The following is a 26,956-nucleotide window of genomic DNA, read 5'->3' as shown; positions in this document are numbered from 1 at the left end:
GGTATGCAGATGGTTGAGTGACAGATAGATGACAGAGTGTACCTGGTTAAAGTATCTCAAGCAATTTTCCTGGCACCAACACCAGCAGAAACAGCACTTGAACAGGCACTTTGCACATGCACTCTCCTGCAATAAAATGAAATGTTCGGTTACTGGACACAGAATTAGACTCAAACAGTACTGCCATTTTAGAAAAACTTGCTTTACAAGTGACTGACTCTTCTAATAAAGCATTCACTTAGGCAGCAGATATTTCCTTTAGGATTACAGGAACTGTTTTTAATTCAGACCCTTCAGTATTAATGACTGATGAGCTGAGCATATTTTTTTTTCTTCCTGTAGATGGAAGATTCTTCTCTAGGAAAAGAAAAGAAGTGCTGCAAGCAGCTTTGTGAGCTGACAGCTGCTTGGAGAACAAAACAGCCAGGCAAGTCAGTAACCCTTACAGTACTTTGCAGTGATCAGGGAGTGCACCATCAGATTTTTAACTTTTTTGTTTATCAAAAAACCTCCACAGTTCTGAAATTACTGGTACCCTAATGAACAGAAATAAAAGAATGGGCAGAAGGACTTATATGCACATGTGCAGGTACTGACTCAGAGAATACATTCATTTTTCAGGACAGGAAGAAAAAGCAGGTATTGGAACAGACCATTCATAGACCATTGATTGACACCCCCCCCCACCCCCCCATCACATCATGAGCTCAGAATTGTTTACCATATAAAGATTTTACCAAGCAAGACAAGCAAAAGACATCTTGGTGGCCGTGGTAGCCTGCCAAATTTAACCGGCTGTTTTTCTCGGTAAAAGGAAATTCAGTTCAGCAATACTTGTGTCTTTTTAACCTTCTTTTTCCAGAGGTCAGAATGTGTTTGTTTTGTTTCGGAAAGCAGAGATCTTCCAGTTACTATATGAAAACCTCAGGTCCCCACAACTACCATTCTTTGTGCAGAAATCATGAACCTCCCAACTTTTTTCCAAAGAGGTTCTTGAAAATATTCCAGGAATAATTCCTTTAAAATGGTGACTGTACATACAAACTCCTGACAGCAGAGAAATACTTTAATCTTGATGTGTATTGCTGGAGAGATGATTTTACTAAAACTGTATTAACCCCAGTAAGTACTGTTTATTAAAAACCTAGAGCAAGGGACTTCAAACACAATCTCCTCTCTGATTCTGCTTGAAGACTGCTGTGTAGAAAACATCTGTGAATTTACCTGCAAGCTTGCGGACCCCTGATGTTTGCTCCTGTTCACAGAAAACAGCAGCATTTCTTGCAAGAGTGGCAAAATCTGGGTGAGCTCTACAAGAATGCAGCACCACTTCTCCATCCTTCAGTAGCACTACTCTGGCCCTTTATAGAAAGAGCCTCAACGGAAAGGGGCCATAGCCTGTCCTTTCTCCCATGGGAAGGAGCAAGGTTACTTTGTGGGGGGATTCTTCTGTTGACTGGGGACACAAGCTGGTCCGAGCACTTTATAGCCTCTTTAGCAGCAGTTACAGCTATTGGTCACATCACATCCTCAGCTGAATGCTTGGCAACTGGACCAAAAGGAGCCTGTAGCACAGTGCTATAGACACAAATAATCTTTCTTTGCTAGTTAAATCTTCTACAGCTATTCAGATTACAAAACCACGTACCAAGTCCACTTACTCTGCTTCCTCTAGAGGCAGAAAATACTCTACCTTCTGTCTAGCACAACTCACCCCACCTATCATCATTAAACAAAGTTCTTAGTTGACCCAATTCACCAAGTTCTATAACCAAGGCTGTCCTATGAAAGCGACATAAACCCAGACACTTACACATCTTTCAAGTATCTTATTACAAGGGGCTTTTATTTAAGCATTCATAAACTATACTCCACACACATGCCTCACAGGTACCAGGAATGGTCAATGTAAATACCCTGTCACAACTATACATAACATGCTTCAAGGCCAAGGTAAACTCTAGAGGAAAAGACCTACATTTAAAAACTTTGCCCAAATCTTCCTCTAAAATCAGAGCTGTGCAGTCACGACAGCCCTCTCTCCTTGCCAGAGTTCCAGAACTAACTCCAATGGTATGTTTTCAGCAGATGATGAGAGATGTGGAGATGCATGAAAGACAGAAAAAAGGCAAGCAACAATCAAAACAGCCCAGCTATATTTTTTATGTATCTTAAAAGATGTGGTTTGGATCCTACACAAATCTCTGGAATAGTTCTTATTTCATACATTCTTTCTGTAAACTCATATTACAAGGCAGATGAAATCTTTTCTATAAGATATTTTATATGCAACAATAATGTTCTTTCTTACTTTTGCTTTTTTTAAATTTATGATGCAAAAAATTTAAATAGAGCATTCTGCCAAATTTTTCCTTTGTCCTTCATAAAAACCTTTATATATAAACACTAAATAAAGGTGGTTTTTAATGTTGGTGTTTTCTGCTTTTAAAAATATCTTAGTTGAGAGAAAAAAAGGAAGAATGGATATCCAAGTTGAGGAAAAAAAAGTTTTTTTAATGAAGAAAATGGGATAAAATATAAAATCCACATGATATCATCCATTTTTAATCAAGAAGTATATTCTTCACTTTTTTTTTCATTAATCTCACCTTTTAACTACTATTTTTATAGCGTCACAGAAATATATACCTACCTTTTGGTTTAGGATATTATAAAGGTACAAAAGAACAATCCTTGGTATTCTCAGTATTGTGACTAGAAATGCGCCTTTTACAGCAGTTCCTAGATGATAGCAAAAAAGAACTGATATGGAAGACAGGACTGGGTGAGGTGGTGGGCTATTTTTATTTCTAGAAAGAAAAACAAACAATTTAAAAATGTTTTAGAAACTTATTTAAGAAGATATACATTGTATCTCTTGAGTATTTGGAAATTTAAAGAATTAAACTGGTATCCCCTTTCCCACTTGAACAACTCCAGTTTTCCTACTGACTTCATCTGAATGTTCACCTTAGTCCAAAGGAAAATGGCCAAGCTTATAACTTTTATTGGATTAGTTTAATTCTTAAGCAATGATGGTTTCGATGTATTCAGTAATGGAAAAATATCTAGAAAAAAACTACAAATGGAAAATACCAGAAGTAAGTGAACATCTGAGAATACTTCCTTGAACACCTCTCTCCAGTTTCTGTCACTTCTCTTATTCTCTGCAATCTTTTATTTGACTGTTGTTTCTGCAAGATTTTAGCCTGATGGAATGAACTCTCTATTTCTGCTTTAGTGGTAAAATTAAAACTAGAAAAAAATATCACAAGCTTTCACATTTAAAATTGAGATCTACTATCTACTTTTATTGTTGCAATTTGGTAAAATTTTGTGTTAAAATTTGTTCAGATAATACTTTTTTTTTTTCATTGAGCGGGATTTGTTTTAAAATGGAATACACAAAAAAGGAATATCATACTATATGTTTAGAATTACAATTTGGTCTAAAAATCTTGTAATTCTACTGCACACTAACTTGTTGGGGGTTTTTTGAGAAATAATGTGTTTCCCAAAATCAAAAAGTAAGGACAAAAAAATTGGCCTAAATACAAGTTTTATTTTCTTGGTTCCTTTATAAAGGTCAGTTTAATGTCAATCATTTACAGGGAGTAATATGACACAGCTCTCAAGAATTTATATAAAACCCAGGAAATTAACTTAAAGCCACTCCCCCACCCCTCTTCAAATGCTGTAAAAAAAAAAACCACAACGGTTAGATTAACACTATAAATACCTTTAAAAAATGGTTCAGAGGATTAAAAAAACCCCACTGATCAATAGTCATAAATAGCCCTTCTATAAAGCAATTCTTAAGCAATTGGCCCAAGCCTGAAAAATTTACTTAGGCAACAGAACCAGCAGCAGTTTGACTAAGTAGTTAAGTAGAGTTCAGACCTTGTACCACAAATAAGATTCCTATTTTCATAAGTAATTCCTTCAAAACCTCTGTTATCTTGAAAATTAACAGTTTGCACAAGAAACTAAAAAAAAGGCAGTCATAAAAGGGTGACTGGTTGGGGCTAAAAAGCTCCACAAATATATTTTTATTAAATTCTCACTTTGGTAAGGATTTAAATCATACACACTATATCAATGTAGGTATCACAATTCTACAAGAATCCTGAAGGTATCACTGCAGTTCATTCAAAACACTAAATACTTTGCAGACGAGAAGTTGCATTTAAATATGTGAATATACCACATTATTTTAAATAGGAAATTCCAGCAAAGCAGTTGCTGCATTTATTATTTTTGGTCTTACAACTAGGGGAACAGCTTGGGGGATAGTGGAATTTTATACTGAATAAGGCAGGTTTGTTGGGGTTTTAAGTCATCAAGTTTCTGTGTTAGAAACACATACATTGCAATATAGATGAGTTATTCTCTCCATGTAGTACCAGTGTCTTACACTACCTTACATATTACAGTCTTAGTCAGATCTCAGAATACGAAAGATTAAGTTTCTGCCAGTTAAATGTTAACCAAGGATGAGACATACAGAAAGGACGAAGTTTACTCTTGTGTTAATAACTTACTTGCTACTGAAGAGAAAAATAAAGCAGGGTTTTGATATTTTTAACTGATTAATGAGCAGGAGTGTCAAAGTTTGAAGTTTAGTTTAGATAAATTTCCACCCATTTGGATGCTTTTCCACACCTTCTTTTCTTAGCAAAGGAATTCACACAAGAACAGGGTCTGACAAGGTTTCTTGCTTTGCTTCCAAACAGATTAGAAAAAGAACAAAACATTTTCCTTGCAATTGTGGCTCATGGTAGGAAACACAGGAAAACAGCTAGCTAAACACAACAACAGGTGATGCTTGTGACTCCAAACAAGCTCAAGGTTGGCTCCATCATCCACCTATACCCAATTACCCTTAAGGATGAAGTTTCACCCAGCTTTGTACATTACATGGCTGCAATCCTGAAATGACCTTAGTACAAGCATACAGTCAGCCATACGCATGAAGTTTTGTAGGCCGTTCATACTGTGCAGTGAATTCTGTGCATGTAGACTCCACTGCATGCACACAAGGTATCGGGAAAAACATAACTCTGCCTGATAGAACTCGTTACAAGACTGAGTAGGGCCACAGCTTGCTTTTCCTCTTTGGAATTCCTGTTTTACGTTACCACAGGATTGTTTGATTTACATAGAACACTACTATTCCAAAACCCTGTGAACCTGTACTCTATACCACACCATCTTTTAATAATTTTCTTTCTTCAGTGCTGCCAATTGTCTTTATTTTCTTGTGAGCTCTGTGAGACTAGGTATCTTTCTTAGCACCAAGTTCCTTGAATCAAATGATCATCCATACATCTCAGCTTTCATTTTAAAAACACTTTTTTTGTGTGAAGAAAAAAAAGTAATCTTGACACACCCAAAAGATGTAGACATTTGAAAGGCGGGGGGGAGGGGGGAGGGAAGCATTTCTTTAAAAGCCTGTCCTTGTTTTCAGAGCTGTGCTTACAGTTTTCTTCAATCCTGCCTCATCTGTTTCAAAAATTGACTAAAAAGAGATTTAGCATAAAATACTTTAGAAACGTTAAGGAATGAATCATATATTCCTCAAGTAAATATAAATCTCAGGTTTTAAACAAATACAATAAATTACAAGATCTGTAACAAAAGAGACATTATCAGACTAGCAGAGAACACACAGACTGTACTTGCAACTGCCCTTTTACCTGCTCTTAAAACCACAAGGGACAGGTCTGACTACATACACGCTGATGGCTTTTACATGGGTTAGGTCAAGTATGTAAGTAGGGCAAAGGATGCTCATAAATACTGCAGATGTATTTGAAAAGGGAAGAAGAATCCTTTAAAAGAATTTGTCCTAGTTCATCGCTCAATGACTTTGGTGCAAATCCATAAACCTGGATTTTTGACATGCTGGGAGATGTATATATTTCACCTCTTACTGAATCTACTGGAAGTTGTGGTGCTGAACACCGTAGTCAGGTGGAAAACCCAATCCTGAAAATGCTTATATACTTCCTTAATTTCAACCCTCTGCAGTGACATACATGCATTGGAGTTACTGAATAAGCTCAAACATGGACAGGACAGCGATGCCTGTGATACTGGCATCCTTTAATCCCAGAGAGGAGAAAAGCCTCATCTCACTGAAAAGGTAAATACGCACATAACACCTAAGCACACCAAGATGAAAATACAACAGCAATAGTAACAAAGAAGGTTTTTTTAAAAGACTGAGCCCTTTTCACAAGTCATAAAAAGTAATCTTTAAGCAAAAAAGTTCTGTTTATTGTATTAAATTTAAAAAATCTTTCATGTATTCATGTTTCAACTGAAATAAAAGAAGGCAAAACCCATTTTCAGTGGTGGTATTACAGGTCAAACATTTCACCTGTAAAGCTAATCCAGCTAAAATGACCTCCCCATTTGCAACTCCACTGTGGCTGTTAGCCATGCAGCACATGGCTGCGTGTGCTGTGGAAGGAGATTTCCGCAGGGAAAGGCCGTGCCATTTCCTCGGAGCGCTTACAAGCAAAGAAGAAAGCCTCTCTGTGAGGTATCATAAACAAACTCTTGTGACATGCCTTTATGATGCTGCCCCAGGGAATGCATTAAAAATACACAGCAGACAAGCTCAGAATTGCTGGAACAGGGTGAGATAACCCTTGCCCTTGATGGTGCGACTGCTCTTGCAGCTAACCATCCCCTCCCCATTCCTGCACTGCTCTGTGTCTCTGCAGATCTGTGCTGACAGCCTTAAAGGCCAGGAAGAGGGATCACCGCCGCAGAAAAATTGCATTTCCCCTTCCAGGCACAACAGTCTCAACACAGTACACACCACCTGGCAAGCAAGAGGAGGGCTCGACAGTAGAGGTACAAAATGATTTCAATACAATTGAGTGCAGGAACCTTCTGTATTCTGTGGCCAGTTCCTGCAGCAGTAAAAAATAGCTGGAAAGCGGAAGACCCTAACAGAGCAGTAAATGTCATCACAGCAGTTTCTACAGGTGCTTCCCTGCTCTGTGTGATGAAGATATGGACAGTGCCTTTGCCCTGGGGATTTAGACGGTGTGTCGTACCAAAACACACTGCAGTGCACTACCCAGTAAGTCAGTGAAACTGCATTTCTTTCCTGTGCTTTCTCAAGCAAGCCTATTTAAATGAACACTTAGTGCCTCAGCACTCAGCTGCTCAAGCTGAATCAATTGCTAAAGCTTGAGGTACCTAGATTTTCTTAGAAGAAAAGAGCAGCCCATTGCCCACAGAACCACAGCCATGCTAGGTACTTATGTTTAGAGCTTCAATAGGAAAAAGGAGATGACATAAGAAACACAAGTTCCTCCCTTTTCAGGTCCTATCACGGCATGTAAAATAGTAGCTGTGTCATTCTACAGAACTCAGCCTTTAAAAAGCAGCATTTTAGGTTTTGTCTGCTCTTTTACTAGCACCAGTTCAGTGGCATGGCTGTTGGCTGCCTAGAGAATCCTAGCAGAGACAGGATCCTGATACACCTGTTAAACACTGCCCTGCCTTGGCTTTTTGGAGGAGATGAACATTGCTTAAAACAATGGCGGGCACTGGCTGTTACCAGGTCTTCTAGCTTTGCTGCTTTGGCTGGGGCAGAGCCACTGTCGCTCCTGCAAGTGGGGCTTGTGCTGCTGTCTCTGCTGGGCAGAGGGGAACAGACTATTTGGAAACCTTTCAGCAGGAGGCCTTTCTATCAGCAACTGAAACATCTAGGGATACATTCTAGAGACCATAAGCAGAAAAATGCTACCTAGGTTTTGGAGAAGCCCAAAGTCTCTCCCTTCCCAGCCACCCAAGCCCAATAGTCCTGGGTGGCAGCAGCCAGTGCTGCAGGGTCCCCAGGCCCTCTCCTGCCAGGCTACGCGACTCACTCTCACATCACCTTCCTCAAGGGCTAGTTTTCCAAAAAATTGAGATTATCACCATATTCCTCTGATACAAAATGAAGAAATGCCTTAAAATGCCAGACTTTTTCACAGATCAGAAAATATTATTATGGGCATAGAAGAACAGAGCAATGAGGGTGAGAGCGCTCATAAAATACTTATGAGGAAAAACGTTTTCAGGATACTACTCTCTTCATTGTCAAAAACCTCAACAATTTATTGTGAGATTTAAATCTCCCCCTGCAATGACAGGATAGCACCACTCCAGTGCATGAAACCAATTTAATTTCATTTTACAATACTGCAAGTCTAACAAACAGTACAAATCATGAAAAGTAGAGATTTTTCCTCATTTCTTCCACATTTACATCTCAGGGCAATATAAAATTCAAGGAAGTTTGTTTACACATCTCTAAATTCTTAAGAGCAGTGTTAAAGCATTTACAGTTAACTGAAAATATCTGCACAGAATGAAAAAAAGAGTAGCAGACTAGACATTTATGCAGGCAGAACAAATGGAAACCCAGAGCAGGGATGAACACTTAGGACGAGGCCAAACTGCCTATGACTACATGAAATTACCAAGGAGCTACATATTGCATCTCCATTTGGAGATAATGCAGGCTCTTGCGAAAAGGTCAGATACAGCCTGTGTCTTCCAAATGACAATTTCACCAGTCACCTGAGCTCTACTGGCTTGCATCAAGGCTCAGTTTGGCCTGGTAACTCCAGTGGTAGGGGTGAGTCACATTAATATTACACACATTGTAAAATCTTAGTCAAGATCTTGCAACAAGCAACATTATTTTATATTAAACTGGACGCCAAGATGTTGACAAAAATTGCAGTCTATTTGAGACTATTTTGGCTAGAAAAAAGATTGAAAGTAAATGCTGGAAAATCCCCAAAACTATACAGGGTTAATGCTGCACTTACCTGTTGAAGTAACAGGTAACCACTGCCCCAGCAATTGTCATTTCCTGACAGGCAAGAATGAATTCACTAGTCCAGATAAGGCCAACAAAATGATACCATGCCATGTAGCAAATTCCAGACAGAGCTCTGTATTCTACTTGTCCTCCTGAAGTAGTCTGTGCAGTACCTGGATTTGACATTACACCACTGTATTATTATAACACACCAGACAAGGAAAAAAAACCCAAAACCCAACCCCCCCCCAAAACATCTAAGTGCTTCTGTACTCTTTTTCTTAACTTTTCTTCAATAAAAGTATAAAAAAATAAATTCAGGTGTTACTGAATTTTATCCACTCTAACAGAGTCAGCCAAAATTCTGTAATTCAAACAGAATTTTGAAAATTAAAATCTTACAAAAAGCAAAAGCTTGGGTTTAAATTGCGAATGAGACACAGCTGCCAATAAAGTCAAGAAGATAGCTATGAATTCGTAAAGATTTCAGAGAAAACATTCCTCAAGTAATCAAATGGTTCAGAAGTAAATGAAATTTTAATTTTCTTCATTCAAATTTGAAATAAACTCATAGTTACAAAATGCTTTAGATTTTTTCTGTAAAAAGCAAAAGACAAAGACTGCAGAAAAACATTAAGGATGTATAATGTACCATTGCAACAAACCAAAACTATTATTTTAATTACTATTACTAATTAGAATCACAGCAACTAGTTTTCTGTTCTCTATACTTTGCCATCTTTGTACAAAATACAGGCACATAAAGGTAGCCTCTTCAAAAAAAAAAACCCAACCAAAACCACAGACATCTATATGGTAGTATATGCTCCAATGTTACTACTATATTCAAGAACATTGACAAATTTGCTCATTCAAGCTAAAAAAAATTGCCTCCGCTTCTCTTAATAACAAGGAATTTATTCCATATGCAATAGAGGGCTTTTCACAAAAGGTGGGCATAACTCAGATAACTTACGAATCAGACCTTTCTCTATGCAATCCTATTTATGCCACTTGACTCCTAAGTCTAGTCAGGGGATAATGGCATCGGGACATTTGTTCCTAGTGAAAGGTCTCTAGGTCCATCACCTGCTATATTTTCAGTTTACCAAGCCTTAAGTCTATTAACCTTAAACAGGTTCACAGTATAAAATGATCTCTGGACATGAGTATTTTCTTATTCTAACTCCATGAAAGAAATAACAAAGTGAGATGTAGAATTATCTATTACTGCTAGAACAGCATTATAACTTAACCTTTAATACTTCATGTATTCATTCAGTGGACTTGGCAGTGTTCGGTTTATGGTTGGACTCAATGATCTTAAAGGTCTTTTCCAACCTAAATGATTCTATGATTCTATGTTCTGCCACAGGACAGCCCACCACTTTGAAGTTCAAAACTACCACAGATACAAAGCTATCTATGAAATGGTTCACTTATTTCTGTCTTATTTTTCTATAGCCACAGAGTTCATACTCAAGAATAGCTAAGAGTAGAAACAATAAAGGTTTGTTTTCAGGAATACCATCAGGTTTAGACAAGCTTTATAAGTCCTTAGAACCAAGGTCTATTTGTCTGTAAATTATGAAAAGTATTTACCTCCCCCATAGTAGCATTACAAAATTATTTTCAAGTGCTTTGAAAGGATCAAAAAAATGCTACAAGGGTGCATAAACGCACACATATGTTCTAGATATTTTATTTTCTGCAGAGTTATCATTTTTAGCTAAACAGGCAAGCTCTTTGCAGTGCTATACTGTTGCTCATTCACAGAAATATTGTTGCTTCCGTTATATTCAAATGTATTTTAAGCCTGTGAAATGCAAGATACTTGGTGGTATGAAAAAGCTACCACTAAGATCTCTTCTCACAAACTCTCAGCCATTCATCCCCATCCTGTGCCTTCCTGGTTTTAAGTTTGGATGCAAACACTGTTTGTTTGGGGTTTTTTAAGGGGAAATTTTGAGGACAGATAGGTACATTAAAATAAGCTATATGCTATGCCATTCAAGGATTTTTCACTGCCCTTACTTCTTCCAGAGGCTCTATATTGCTGTTTTCCCGCAGCACACACTACCCAAATATGCTCATTTACCATAGCCTAACAGCCCTTACTAAGGGAACTTATGCAAATGACAGGTCAGTGAGATACAAGAAGGTCTCCTACCTCCCCATTTTTATGCAAAGACATTATGCCACTTGGTAGGAGAATTAAGCACATTTTCCATCATACAATCCACCTGAACATCTCTTTTCCAAAAAAAGCACATTTCAGGCTTTGCTTCTGTATTTTTGTCATGAAGACTGACAAATGTATGTATGGTAAACTAATTCTGTTTGCTTTCTACCAGCCTACTGAAATAATCACCTGCAATAACCACAGTAATAGCTTTGTCTTTTCTGGCCAACCTTACACATGTGCATGTGCACAGCACTGTGCTCTGCTGCACAGAATTCAGGCACATCCACCTGTGAGTTCACCACTGATCACTTTGCTGTCTAGGTATGGTAAACTGTTTTTGTTACTTCACAGAAATCTGTTTACCAGTGTAAACATCTGTGTCTGACTGGGCCTACTGTGCACACATAATTTTGTCAACAGAATTACACGCAATGCTGTTTTTCATATATCAGTCTTAGTAGCACAGATAAACTTCAAAGCTATCCTGGATACCCTGTTGAGAAAAGTATATGCCATTTCCCTCATCACTCCACTGTGATCTATCTGTTCACAGAAGCTAAACTTTCTCAACAAAGGCTTGAAATATGGTTTAATTTGTCAACAGAATATTTTTCTCCAACTACATAATCATGAATTTTGCTGGTATACTATACACTCTCAGTGATAACATTAAGAAGTCAGTGAAGAACCGAAGTCCCTACAGCTGAATCATGAAATCTGAAAACCTCTGATCAGTACAAATGTTGATCTGCTGCAAATGCTTCAAAAAAAGTGTTGTTAACAATGCAAACAGGCTCAAGTGTTTGCAGCAGAATTCAGAAGTGTTTCTCCACCTGACTCTGCAGCCCTGTGCTGTGCCATTGTGTCAGTCAGCACAGCAATCCAACGATACAGAAGTCAGTGCGCACATGCAGTATCACTAGCTACATTTTGGTACTTTCAGACTCATGAGAGTTGCTGCTACTCAGCAACTGCTGCTGCAAGGTTCTGCTGATGCCTGGAGCAGTAGGCTGTTGTAAGGGATGAAAATTCCTGAGAAGTCTAGTCCAGCAATTTCCTTATCAGAAACAAAGAACCACTGACCAGAAAATACCGAGAGCCTGTTTATCAGTTCCTGCTAACGTGAAAATATGATGTGTCCTTCCCATTGCTAAGTGAGGAAAGGTTCTGGCATCATACACTGAACCTTCATGTTTCCTGCAACAGAATTTACTGTGCTATTTTATTTAGGCCTTTCCAGGTAGTGGTATTTACAGCTAAGCTAGATGACTAGTTGGAATGTCAAGGACCCTGCAGGAAATAGATTTTTGTTGCTGGTTTTGCTACTGCACAGCTTTATGTGGCAGTTTTATTGCTCACTTGCCTGTAGGATGCACCTTCATTACAGGAAAATCTCACACCGCCTTCTCATCCTACAATACATGCATAGTATTTATGCCATGTGGACTTCACAGCTCCCGCATGCTGGCAAGTTGAAAGACATGCTTTGCTGTGCCATATGGCCACTTCAGCTCTGCAGCGAAATGCCACACAAATTCTCAAACAATAAGACTCAATAACCCTAAGACATATCAGCTTTTCCAAAGCACAGCTGAATTCCATTCCTAGCCAGCTAATGGTTCTAACTGGTGCCACTGTTTGTGCTGTCTCAAGTCTTGTGGAGTCTTGGCATTTCTCCTAGTTTTCTACGTCTGGAATTCAGTCTCTGCTGCTCTTACAGATTCTGAATTACCAAGGTACTTAAGCAGGTGCCTACCTTAGAATGCCTAAGTAGTCCCACTGATTTTAATAGGATTATCCACGTGCTTCAAGTTAGTCATGTGCATAAGTACCTTTCCAAGTGCGGGCTATAGTCTTCTATAGCTTCCAAGAAGTTAAGTCTTTTCTCAGAGTAACACTAACTTTTGGAGGGGATGTAAATAAGGTGCCTGTGTGGTCACATAATGATCAGGTGCACCACAGCTGAAGTGAGGATCAAGTGGTCCAGAGCTGTAAGATGCAGAGATGCTATCAATAGTATATAACTAGTGAAGATTCAAGGAAAATGTTAAGAACAGGTGCAGCACAGCAGCAAGCCAATTTCACTTGCCGATCTCTCTATTAGACAAAAGACTAGTGTCTCTGTAATCATTTCATTTTCTCAGCTTTCTTGGTATATTTGCATTTAAAATATAGTCTGCATATCCCCAGAAAACATATTTGTGAGAATAAAAAGTCAAAGTGTCAAAACCAAGAAAACTGCCACCTGTATTTTACAAACTGAATCCTGGAGAGGCAACTGTTTGTCAACGGAGAAAATAAATTGCTCAAAGAGAGCGTATCTTGGGAGATCTTCAGAGAAGTACTCTCAGCTGTTGCAAAAAGGCCCCAAAACTCAAAATCAAAAGAAATGTCTTCCATTTACAGGGTGATTGTAGAAAACTAGTAGAAAATACAAAGCTGTTCTGCCAGTGCATTATTAACCATACAGTACTATATGTATTTATTTTTACAGAATGTGTAGGTACTAGTTATCCTAGAAGAGCAAAACAACCCCCAATGAGCTACCTTACTGTGAGCTGCTTTAACAGGCAGCATTTCACAGGACTCATATTTGGGTTGAAAATTTGAAATACAATCTAAAGGAATATTCTGAATACCAAATCTAGTCTACTGTTCGTTTGTCCAAGTTTTGAACTACAAAACAAATCTGAGGTAGAGTTTGGACTGGAAATCCAAACAACTATCATAGCTCTTGCTGACACTGACCTCCTCTGTCACCTCAACAAATCTCCTCAACTTGAGAGCTGGATAAAACAATCCTTCACAACCTCCTCAGAGCATTAAAAGGCTAAAATTGCCTTTGTTGTCTTCGAACTCCTCTCAGGAGAAGTTACTCTGTAATCAGAGCAGCTGTCAACAACTGAACCGATTCATAAGAAACTTTCTCACACTACTTGATCGGCACCTAGCGGGCACTGATGCTGCTGCAGGTCATTTACATGTTATTTACATAAACACCTCAGCCCCTGGACTTTGCTAAGAACTCAGTTTACACCTGTTGGGCAACAACAGCCACCATTTAACACAGACAGCATAATAAAAAGAATAGTTACAAATACAAAGGATAAAATTAATAGAATCGAGTTTTAACCAGAAACAATCAAATACGTAGAGTGGCATTTTTCTATCTGCATTCGTGCACAGGCTGTAACTTGGAATTGGTTTGGATTATTTATCAAATGCACATTCTCTTTTAAATATTAACATGCTAACTGTTGACAGAAAAATCTTACAAGGATTGACATCTACACTAAAAATATCCTGGCAGAAGATCTCAGTCAAAACATATGTTTTACTAGATTACTCATATGAGCAACATATTGACAGTTAAGTGCCTGGAAATGACCTTCCCTTCTTATGTTGAATCTGCAGAAAGTCAATTCTTTCAAAACTGAGAGTGTCCTAGAAACTTTAACATCACTCTACTGTGCGGCAAGATTATGCTACCTTGTGTACTGTACTGTTTGTATCACTTGCTAGAAACATCAGGATTCCAACTATGCTAGGGAGAAGACAAAAAATAAAATACCTTTGAGTCGGGAGACGCGTGCTGCACTATGAATGTAACAGCAGGTCATAAACTGTTTGAATCCTACTCTCCAAGCAAGCCCAGGAAAAGAAAAAAAAGTTGAATGGAAATGTCTAGCAGGAAATAGAGAATATAACTTATGAAGGAAAATGGCACAACACGGAAAAAGCATAAAAAGCCTCTCAAAGGCAGTTTTCATTGGGTTTTATTTCCCTGTGAATACATTTTGAATTTGCTTTCGGATGTAATGTGCAAGTCACTACTTTCCCGCAAAGTCTGTAAAAGCATCCAGGAAATACCTGACTAGTTCCCCACCCTGTACTTACCATCAAGCTGTGTCTGTCATATGAGCTAAAATATTTCTACCCTTCTAATGATTGCTGTGTTTCCAAAAAGCTCTTGAATACAACAGACTCACCTGGCATTTTCTAAATTTAGATTTAACAAGGGCAGGCTTCACATCCTTATGTGTGCACATTAAGAGTACCAGTGAATTTTCCTGTGGGTGATGGGTCAGCTCAGCTTAACATCAAGGATGTAGTATCTCCTCTGATAGTTATTGTTAATTATATATTTAGGAAATCTGTGTGTTATACTTAATTTTACTTACCTGCTACTAGATTTACTGTAGTTAATGTTTTATCTCATATTGCATCTGATCCAAGCAGGTGCATGAAATGAACAGTTGGTTGATAGCTCAGGAGATGCTCCTTTCTATAAAGGACAGGTCTGAACCAGTAATAAGCTACCCCACAAGGGCAGTTTGAAAACTACTGCTGCCTGGCTGATACATGCATAAATGGGATTACGATTTTGCAGAAAAGCTAACAACCAGACAAAGCTGTGTCTAGCATGTAATGCTGTCTCTGAAAAGGGAAAATCCAACCCAGAGGAGTGTGGAGAAGGAACACACATGACACCTAAAGCAAAGTGAATCTGCTTGACTATTTAGTCAGCCAGGAACAACTCCAAATGGGACAGCGGGTTGGACATTCGGCCTTGCTAGGTCTGACCCTTTTGCAGGAGAAGCAAGTTATCAGCCAGAACAAGTCAGACAAGTTCTAACAGATGTGAGCTAGTGGGGGAAAGGCAGCAGAAACAGAGAGACCCTTGCAAACCTGCATGACTCTCCAATGAAAGCTAGAGGGAAACAGCAATGGGTGAGTGATTTGCAATGCCAGCATGGACTCAGACAGACAGATTCTCATGTTCAAGCGAAGTGGGTCTTGTACAGAGCCAGAATTAACAGGGTCAGGCTGAGATGGAAGCAGCTGTGATGGAAGAGGAGTGAGGTACCTGACCCATGGAGGTGGGGAATGCTGCCAGTTTTGCCAAATGGGCTCAGCTACAGAAAGGTTGGAGGCTTTTCTGGCCTAGCAGGGATCTGTAAGTCTGTACAGAGGAGTTACTGCAGCCACTGTCTCAAGGGGTGGTGGAAACACAAGATAAAATGGTAACACATAAGCATTTGAAGAGTTAGGCTGCATTTGTTTTTCCACACAGAAAGCACTGCCAAGTTTCAGAAAAGAGAAAACCTGTACGTAAATATGGCAATGACAAACAACTGCCTCTACCCGCATCAATTCTGCATCAGCTCCAACCCAAAGGATAACAGCTGACTCCTAGCAGTGGCCCTAGAAATTTAAAATTTAAAAAAACCCAAAACAAACTAAAAAAACCAACCACCCCCAAATCATAATACTTCCTATGTACAAAGGCTGATGTCCGCATGAGGAGTTATCCCCAGAGCTACACAGAGTTTAGCTTCCCTTCTTTGGGTGATGTTGCAGAGAAGACCTACCTCCCCTTTCCTTGGATGGCATGATGCTGGGCCAAGGGACAGTACCCAAATTACCCCCATTCAATCAGTGACAGATCTTACAGTGGTACGTCCCTCAGTAATGCCACTTCCATACTCAAAATCTGTTCTCGCAGATCTTTCTTGGTGATCAACTATTTCTACAGAGCACCTCTCCTACAACTGCAAGAACCATTGGATTAATCCAAATACTGTTGTACCAGTCTAAATAATGATAGCAGTTGTCACTGAACTACTGCTCAGAAACAATGTTCTGCATCCACGACAATTGGACATTGTTTGTCATCAGAGGAGATGAACATTCTCATTTCATAACTGCACTAAAAGCTGTCTCTTCCCTCCTGTTACTTTCTTCACTTAAATGCATCAAACATATACTGTATCTACCACAATCGAATCACAAATTAAATAATTGAGAAAGAACAAAACTGAAGTCCACATATAGGAGCAAAAGTCTCTCTCCTGTAGTGCTATGACTCACAGAACTATTTCAATGTTGAAGACTCCAACAAGTGGGGGAAAAAAATAAACAAAAAAAATGAAAGAGTAACACAGCTGTGTAACAATGCTAGCCCACATTTTGTACACTAACACCAGGAGGACCCTTATTTAAGAATTGAACTTAGGAAACAGATAGCATTCATCCAAAAACATGGAAAGCATATACTTACCTGCAGTTCCTAAGCTAAGCAGTACAGCAACCCAAAATACCCAGAACACAATGAGAATCAGAAAGGTCCAGAGCGGTTGGAAGAGGAGCAAAGGAATTCTGCCAATGATTTTACCAACAATTCGAAAGAGCTGTACAGTGAACTGAAGCCTCTTTCTTAGTACAAGTATAAGGGAAAGGAGAACAACCTGTTACAGGAAATAAAAAGACAAATTGTTGGGGTTTTGTCCTTAAGTTATCAGAGTTGTCAAATGTGGAATCAGGGGGTACAGATTCCACAGAGACATGACAGGAAGGCATTCTACACAAATTTATTGTGCACTGGAAAAGCTTTCTGAGACACTGCTTATATTCTCAAAGAGCCTGTAGATTAAAATCTGGTTTTCTGAAATCTTTACTACTGTTTTTTTAAAACAAAATAGGATACATAAAACTGTAATTCACCTAATGGAAACAGTCTGGTTTGCTTTACAGCAAACACAAATGCACGTTACACACTATACATTGCTTTCACATAACCTGTATGTCACGAACATTCAAACTTTCTTCCTATTCAGGTCAGCTCGCTACGTTCACTAGGAGGACCAGTCCTTTTCTGCAGAAAGGACAGTAGCACAACCAAACTAATTTGGAAGCTGTGTATGTATGGAAGCAAAGCAGACATAAAATTAAACCTCATTTAAATTTTTTTTTTCCAAAAGTAAAAACAACAACAACAAAACCCTGAGTCAAAAACCTCACAATGTCCCCGGTTCTTTGTATATGACAAGGAACTGAACAGCAACTAAAAGAGAGGTTGGAGTCTATAAAATAATAAATGCAGCCAGTGGCAGTTGCTTCACTAGTTTTCTTGCCTGCTCTAGAAAACAGCCACCAGGTCTGAAGAGAAGCATAATCTGCAGCAGTGGATGTTCCCACAGTTCTGCAAAAGACAGTCACTTGTACTGGAACTCATATGCATACAAAGGAAACTTTTCTTACCCCGTCAGCATCAACAGAAGTAAAAAGGTCATAACTTACAGAGGACATGAAAAAAATCTGATCTGTGACACATTTATATTTGTCACTGTAAACTGTCAGACTGTTTATATCTGGTGAACTCCAGCTTATGGATCCTACTCTGCTTTAAGAAAACAGAAGAACAATCATTTTGACAAATCTCTTATGAAGTACAAATTGTCCATACACTCACATTGAGCAATGACTCCTTTAACATTGCAACAGCAGAGTGAAAAAAAATCACTTTAAAAGTTGCGAGCCACACTCAGATTTTCTATTGGAAAACAAGGTCAGCGAGAGAAAAGCAGAATTTAACCCCACAACTTGAAGGCCTAGACACTGCTGCCTGTGCTTCACTATCCCTTTCATTGTCTAAAAGAACTTCCACCCCTTTCTTCTACTGGTAGGGTAGGCTGAATCCACAGATCTCATGTTCATATCAAGCCAGTGCCCCTCTGTTCACTTGACATGATTCTCCAGTTAGCTGATGCAGAGAAGAATGGGGATGGAACACAATTCTTGCATTTCTACACCACCAACGCTAACACCGTTTGTACAGGTTGGAAGTGTGGCAGAGCCTTGTGCTGACAAACAAATTTCACAATGAAGATATAAAACTATTTAAACGACTGTAAGCAGATCTTATAATTGATTCTCATTTGCAAATTTGAAAGGAACGAGGAATTACACTTACTGTGGCAGAACCACTGTAGTTCAAGTTTTCAAGTTACAGCCTCTGCCATTGCTTAGGGTAAAATGCTACTTACGGTAACTATTGTTGAGAAGATAGCATATCCAAGTAGAAACTTTACATTTTCCTTTTCTGTTTCCAATTCAGTGCTGGGATCGTTCCTGTAGTCATAATAGAGCCACCAGAGAACACCTGAGACAACTGAGCAACCAAGAGCAGCGTGAATGCGGGGGCCGCACTCCCCAGGCTGCGGCACACAGCCGTGGCAGGCTGCTGCCTGCCTGCCTGGCCTCCCTCCTGGATCTCCTGCCCTTCCGCCTAACCCAAGCTCAGCTCAGGAATACTGTCGCATAGCAGCGAGGCACAGTATCAGCGACCACAGAGAAAACTCCCATAATGGTCTGTTCGTCTGAGGTAAAACCGCAGCAGAACGTTTGGTTTTCTTGCAGTTATTCTAAAGCTCAGGCATGTAATCTCACTGAGGAGATACAAAGCTAACTTTCATGGAATGGCAAGCTTTAGCTGGACACATTCCTATAGTTCTCCCTTTCTAAAGCAGGCCATGTAAAACTTCACTGAACTTTCTTTGAAACAGTAGCATTTTCATAACTGCGTTCATCTGCCAAAAGAAATGCTGTTTCCAGGCATCTATAAAAAAAATAAAAATCATCATCGTCCCAACGCTCAGCAGCTGGAACAGCACAGCCAGACCTTGGCACCAAAAGGCAAGCAGGGCTCCACTTGGAAATGGCTGTGGTAAGCTTAAGGTTACTGAGGATGGCCATGGGGAAAAAGGATAGCTGTTTGTTCAGCTGCCTCTCCTTCAGTTCAGTGAGATGATCCATTTAACTAAGCATATGCTAAAAGGTAAATATACTTACATAACAACCCAAATACAACCAGTGCAATCAAAGTATGGACCAGAAGTGTCCGAATGAATCTGAAGGCTAAAACCAGTATAAAAGAGAAGGCTGAAAAATACACAAAGTAAGTTTATTATGACTGTTACAACCCATTTAACTTAACTCTTATTTACTTTGAATATAAATTCAAGGTTTTTACAGAATTTGGGCTTTTATTTTTAAACAGTGGTCTCAAAAGCAACAGCGTTTAGTAAAGCTGGCAACCTTTTTAAAATTTAAAACACACAGTTACCTGTAACTTACTAATAATGAACTCGTAACTGAAATATTTCACCCTGGGAATTATTAGCTTTTGAATAATATTTTGTATAAAATTTAAGTTTAAATGTTCATGCTGATGCCATTATTTTTTTTCCCATTAATGATATCTTAGAGTCCCCTGAAATGAGGTATATCATCATATCAAGGAACACAGAATCTGGTATTTCATAGAGCTGTATTAAATGCCTCCTTATAAAACACAATCACTCTTTCTTAAAAACAACTCTGCCCAGAAATATGAAAAAGATCACTTTTTAATTAAAAAGGTAAAGTTAATAGAAACATTTGAAACCTCACATTTTAATTGAATATCATTATTCACTTTTTATTTATAACCTTACCTAGTGCAAGGACACTCAGTCCTATCACAGCATCTCTTCCTGCCAATATTGCACTCAGAATTCGGTGAAAAACATCCATTTCATTAACCATACTTATTAAGACAGATGCATATTTGGAATAGCATTCAGGATTTTGTGGAACACATCGATTAAATAATGGAAAAGATTTACTGGAAGGTTAAAAACAAAGACGGTAAAGAAATATTAATTACTGGACAAACAGTTTCAAATCACAAAGATCCATTCCACCATTCTCTTTCAATCCCTCTGCAGTACCCTACCAGCATCCTCAACACAGTTTTGCAGCCACAGCCGGCCAATCTGATCTGTAACCTGGCAGGCATCCTCCCTTCCCCGGGAGGAGACCTTGCACATGGAGTCTGACACAACAGGGCACTGGGCATGGGAGTGGTCTATTACAAATGGTAGTTTTACGTTTCATCTGCAAAATAAAACTCCTAGCAGCATCGTGCCTGTATCGCTGTACCAGAACATCCATTCAAGATCAACCTGGGGGAAAAAAATGAACTACTATCTCAATCACCATCAGCATGTAGCTCCTATGCCCACTATAGTCTGGCTTCACCTGCTTTGCTCCCATGTGTTTATGTAAAACCTAAACTCACATTAACATAGCTGTAAGCTATGTTGTTGTAGATAATTCCAGACCACAAACACTTTGCATTGTTTTTATGCTATTCAAGCATTCTAAAAGCCACATCAAAACAATGTCTGTAAGGTACAATTAACACCACCAAATATTTACATACGAAATTATTTGGCACTCCCAGCCAAGCTTCTTGAATATATTTATTGTCCCACTTTGGCAATACTGTCAAAGACATATTCATACCTAAAAAGGAGAGGTTTGTTCACCAACAGTTAAAAACTTCCCTGACTAGCTTTGCTTCTGCTATGAAGTATTACTGTGCAAGCTGAATAACTTTGCTGAGTTCCTTGCCAAGCAGAAAAAAGCCTAAAAAGTCAAAGTAGTAAGTAAAACATGCCATATTTCTAAATCAATTTACATGCCTGCCTTTGATCCACCGTATGTAGTGTTTTGATGTGTCTCCTGCTCTCTTCCATTTGCTTTTTTCCTCTATTTTCTCTTGTTCAGAGCAGATGACTTAGCTCTGTAAGTATGGAGATTCCAATTCTTTGCTGTATTTTCATGATGCAGTGGAATTTAAAATCATGGGTTTAAGGATTTTGACTCACAAATGCCAAATGTTAAAGACAGTGCCACCCCCGGACCTGTGCTTCAAGCCAGCTGGCTATGAAACAATTCTGATGGAAATTTCTGGGTTCAGGATAATAAGCAAGGCCCAAGACCACACCTCCTCTTCCTTGGCATTGAGGGAGAGCGCAAAAGTCTGTGCAGGAGAGAAGTCACTCCTCTTATGGAGTGCTTTTCTCCTGATTTGGAGAGGAAAAAATCGCTAAAGGGTAGAGGAATGGAGGGAATGCAGTCCTTGTTCTTCCTGTGGGACAGGACACTGGCATGTTCACAGGCACACACGAGAACTCATAAGGATACACGTACAAAAATAAACAAACAAAGCAAAACCATTCTGACTGTAAAGCATCAAGTCAAATACAAAATGTAAGGAAGTAACAATCCTTAAGAAGCTGTTTGGACTCAAGGGTGTTGTAAAGTACCCAGTAGTTCTTACCTTGGTGGAACTGGCAGCGTGGGACACAGCTCAGCTGCCTTTGGATTTAGCGTGTAACTGGAAATGTTCAGGTTGTAAATGCAAAGACAAGAACCTAAGAAGAAAAAAAGAAAACGGTAACTTGATATTAGTTAGTATCAGTTAAGTTTTGTTTGCACTTCTGCTTTGATCCCTTAGCAGGCCATATTCATCCCTGATCTTCCAGTGGGAATGTAAATAACAAATTAGTTAATTGGGTAAACCTAAAGCAACCTCTGTGGAATCTTCTGATCTTTTGCCTTCTACACTTAACTATAATTACCATTTACTGATCTTCCTGGAGGGCAGGCACACTATTTGTTCCACAGTGCAAAACTTCAGCTCTAAACTTACTCATTAAGACAGCAGGAAAAACCTGAAATGACAGAAGCTACAACAGAACTAGGCCCCTCATGATTTAGAACAGAATATATATCTATCCAGAAACTTAATATTTTCTGGGCTCTAGGCTAAATATTACCAGGTACTCTGCTAATAATACTCTGCTCCATTATATAATGCTTCTGGGAAAGAAAGGCTGGATACATTCAAGCCATTCGAAATGCAATACTGCCCTCTCCCTCGAGATAAACATGCAAGCAGTTTTAGCATGTAGATGGAATTTCATGCAATTATATTCAGTTACACTGAAAATACTTGTATAATATCACAGGTGTTTACAGCTTTCTGTACATACTAAATGATGGCAAACTACCCCAAAATGAAATTAAAACAAATGTTGTCAATTTAAATAGCAATTCTTGCCAAACGAAACAAAAAAGAATGGAAATCTGACCTCCAATGAAAACAGCCACTAGTATTCATATAGTCTGCAGTTGACACATACTCTGTGGAATGAGCGTTAGGCTACAGGTTATTTTATTTACACGTTGGACATGGATGAACTGGAGCTGCCTCTTTTGCACAATAGCTACTTCTGACATCATATTCATCTTCATCAGCAGAATAAATAAAAAATTTCTAGGTGGAATTGCAAACTTCGGGATCTGATATCTAAAGGGATAAAACCACCTGTGTATCTCCAGGATTAATAATTCCACCATAGTTTTAATTAAATCTAAAAGAACCAATTGGACAAGTTTCTCAAATAGCATATGAGCTCTGTTCACCTACTGGCACCCCCACCAAACTATGCTAGTTCATTCGCAGCAGCCAGTTTTCTGCTGCATAATCTCAGCATTGTGCAGGAATTAATCAACAACTTTTGAATTGGCATAAGAGAGCTGTAACATTTCTAGAAACTATGGCTTTGAAATAAAGCAGAAACAAGACATTTTCTTTTCTGTTGCCATGGACTGCTCAGGAAATTAATGGTAAGAAATGACTCCCTAGCGTAGCAAACGTAAGAATAACAAAGTGAAAGCTGCTCAACTGTTCTACAGATACGCTAAGATACTCATATTCCCTGTTGCACACCATTATTCCTTGCAAAACTCTGGAGGTCTTCCAAAGAGTTGAGTTGCTCTTGTGGACAACTAGACACGCACAAGGAAAGTGAACTGATTTTGAGGCTTTGCATTTCCAGGCTGCATGAATTCAGAAAGAACACATACCTAGAAAGAAAAAAAGATCCTCTTTTCAAAAAACAAGCTTTCTGGTTTTTATTGGTTTAAATTCTGAGCCTTCTTTCCATCTTTTTAAAGCGCTACAGAGCAAATGAAACTTTTGTCCACATATAATGGAAAAAAATGGAGTTTGAAGTCAGAACTTAAGAAGCAATTTGAGAATATGCTACATTTTTATGCTTCATTTTATGTTCTTAAATGGGATCAGAAGCTGCCAAGGTGGGTGCCATTCTACAAGGACTAGTTCAGGGGAGTCGATAGATTGACTGGGAACTTCAACATGCAACTTCCACAAGGACTTGCCAAATAGAATGACTGCTGGCTTGGCTGAAGTCCTATTTAAGGTCCTGTTTAAGAAGAAGCCAGCATAAAGCATAACAACATAGCACATTTTCAAATTCTATCTTAACTTTTTAGTTTCATGCACCATTCTCACACTTTGTTTTGCCTTTCAGTATAAGCATGTGTATATACACATATGTATATGATTGACAACTAGAAGATGTACACCTTATTAAGTTCTCAAACATTTGATTTATTTAGACATTATCTGATGTACTTACTTTTTATTAGTCATGTCCTGTCCAGAAAGGGGTGCCCCTTTTACAGGAGTGTTCTTCCTACCACATATGTTCCCGAAGCTGTCATATCCAAGCACAAGCCTTTCTGCGGCACCAGCCATCACAGCATAGCCAGTTATAAACATCTGTTAAAATATTTTTTAATGTGAAATCATGCTACAAGCGCTTTTCCTTCCCATTCAATAAATACTCCTTTTAACCCATGCATTTTTGTCTTGTGGATGCAAGTTAAATCTAAAATTCACCCCTCTGCACAAGGCCGGAGCAAGTCATATGGACAAGTTCAGCACTATTGCCTCCTTAGAGCTTTCCTTCATCTATTGTTGAAAGTATATAAACTAAGCAGAGTATCACAGGAGAAGAAAGATGGGGGTCCTGATTAAAATAATAGGAAAGCAGTAGTAAGGTGCTAAACACTGCCTCTACCAAAGTTCATGTGTGTCACTACGCAAGGTCATCCAAATAGTAATTTTTCACACGTGCTCACTGCTGCTCCTTTTTCCAGGTGCCCTTCAAAACACACCTGGGCAATATTATCTCCAGAAATGTTGAGCCCTTGCAGCTGCTCGTGAATTTAATCAGAGGTGTATTCTAAACACATAAAGTGTAATTAAAATGCAGGTTACCTGAAATTTCAGGAAGATGCAATCTTTAACACATGTGAAAAACCTGGAGAGCGCCACACTGTGGACTTAGGTGACACTGCCCGGATCTTTTAGATGCTCTGCTGTTGGATCAAAGCCCTGGTAGATCAGCTCCCTGTAAACCCCAGGGGCAGCTGAGCACCTCCGTTGGCCAACTAGCAGCAACCCTCAGTCAATGTAAGACACCTTGCCTAGGAATGCAGCTTAAATCCTGCTTATGTACCCCATGAGGGCCAAAATGCCCCTTGAAAAGAACCTTTCCAAGTGTTAAGAAGTAGTAGTCTTTCTTACGGGAAGCTGGTGAAGTCCTAAGCACTACTTTACCCAAAGGTTTATTTACAGTACTCCAGTTACTGAAGAACTCAGCGATACAATCATCTTCTCAGTCCCATGGGGTGTAAACCGCATTTCACACACATCAAGGACAATAACACTAAGTTCCATGCTACGCGCCAACTGCTGGCAGCAGCAAGACTTCTCAGTCCCACGTTAACCACTACTACTTTGCATGGATATTGTTGAATATCAGCTATGCCGGAGACAGACTACACATATCAGATCCAGCACAACTGCTTGCTTTCTTAAGGTTTAGAGCCTTTGTTATTCTACTTTTAATACCTGTCACTAAAGATGGGACCTGGGTAAAAACTGAGCCTCATAAACAAACGTGTATGTGCTTCCTTAGTCTCCAGTGTAGTCACATTTTTGCTTATATGTCTGAAGACTAACTAGTTAAATATCTTTTTTTTCAGTTATGACTGTGTGTTAATGCCACCTCAATATGGAGATTTTTGTAGAGACTCCACAATTAAAGCTGACATACTACTTGTGGAGGTGATATTTGTTACAATAACAAAATATTTTCAGATCCAGTTTATTTACATAGCAAGTATTTGTTAATAATTAAATTGTTCTCAGAAGAAAAAGGAGAAGTCAGCTGGCATTGTAACCTGAAACATGCTTTCAGAAAAATTTTGGCATTCCTTCCAAAGATGGACGTATGGCAAATACTGTGTACGTGTGATTTTTTTTTTTTTTGAAGTGCAGAATGCTGAATACAAGCCATAACTATTGTTAAGTAATAGATTGCTGTATGACTGCTGGCAGGGTGTGTCTATACATGCCAGTGATATGCATTTCCACAGAGTTATTAATGTGGTTTCAATTTTTTTCTACTATGTGGAAAAAAAATCAGTGTCATCAAAAATTTTTTAATCTCTTAAGATCAAACAAAAGAAAACCAATACATATATGCAATAAGCTATTTCACAGAAACTGAGCAATAAAAACAATGAGAGAAAACAAACAAAAATCCTAAGTTCTCACCATTTGATGGGTTTAATTTTCAGCATTCCCTCCACTGATCAAAGCACTAGGCAGAAGGCAGCATGTAAAAAAACCTGTCCTGTTTGCAAAGTTTGGCTTCCTCTTATGCAGTATTCAAAATGTGTAAGTATTCTTCTGCATTAGCTTCCATTAAAAGAGTTATTTGGAATTGGAAACTGATTAATGGTATATTCACTAGAATCCTGAGTAGCCTCAGACATAGATCATGAAAAAACATTCATACTTAAGAAAGACAAAGCCTGTTCCCAAAGTCTCACATGCTGTTCTAAGCACAGGACAGATAGTGACTTGATATAACATCAGACAGACGTGTTGCAAGGTGACAAGACTACAGTGAATGATGTAAGTAGAAATAAGAGCCCAGTCAGATCCTGGAGTAATTTACAAAAAAAGTGAACTCTAAATAACCCAGCCCTATGTATACATGGCATCTAAAGCATATAGGCAGAACTTTTCTTCCAGAAAAAAAAAGCATGCTTACCAAACCAGCCCAGAAAAGAAAGAAGAGGAGCAACCAGAGAGTGTCTGTGCACTTTCTGTAGATGACTGGTCTCCATTCCCTGAGTTCAGAAACACTATCTCCAGAATCCTAAAACGAAAAAAAGGCAGACAAGAAAAAAAAAAAAAACAAAAAAAACAAACAAACAAAACCCACCCCCAAACTCCCCGAGAAATTAAACCAATCAAGCTTCCAACGGCTGAGTGTTCTGAAAGAGGACAACAACCTTGCACTTAAAAAGCCAGACCCCCGGTAGCTCCCTGCCCGCAACAGCTGCGCAGCTCGCCCGTAGCGAGGTGCGCTGCCAGCCCGCCC

The 26,956-nt window shown here is 38.9% G+C and overlaps 1 protein-coding gene across 1 annotated transcript in view; it reads right to left on the bottom strand.

Moving 5' to 3' along the window:
- SLC44A3 (solute carrier family 44, member 3) overlaps positions 1–26,725 on the bottom strand; it is a 41,754-nt gene extending 15,029 nt beyond the window's left edge. The window contains exons 1-11 of the mRNA XM_010582761.1: positions 26,624–26,725; positions 24,134–24,276; positions 23,422–23,558; positions 21,967–22,060; positions 20,294–20,463; positions 19,650–19,739; positions 18,845–18,969; positions 17,080–17,266; positions 8,841–9,006; positions 2,654–2,810; positions 43–126 (exon numbers count right to left, since the gene is read on the bottom strand). Of these exons, the coding sequence (XP_010581063.1) occupies positions 43–126; positions 2,654–2,810; positions 8,841–9,006; positions 17,080–17,266; positions 18,845–18,969; positions 19,650–19,739; positions 20,294–20,463; positions 21,967–22,060; positions 23,422–23,558; positions 24,134–24,276 (1,353 nt within the window). The 5' untranslated portion in view covers positions 26,624–26,725. The remainder of the gene's footprint in view (positions 1–42; positions 127–2,653; positions 2,811–8,840; positions 9,007–17,079; positions 17,267–18,844; positions 18,970–19,649; positions 19,740–20,293; positions 20,464–21,966; positions 22,061–23,421; positions 23,559–24,133; positions 24,277–26,623) is intronic.
- Positions 26,726–26,956: the final 231 nt, after the last annotated feature.

This window comes from Haliaeetus leucocephalus, unplaced genomic scaffold (assembly GCF_000737465.1).
Source record: "Haliaeetus leucocephalus isolate CR32 unplaced genomic scaffold, Haliaeetus_leucocephalus-4.0 Scaffold848, whole genome shotgun sequence".
Lineage (NCBI taxonomy): Eukaryota > Metazoa > Chordata > Aves > Accipitriformes > Accipitridae > Haliaeetus > Haliaeetus leucocephalus.
Note: the sequence above shows the minus strand (reverse complement) of the source record. Positions and strands in the feature narration are given on the sequence as shown.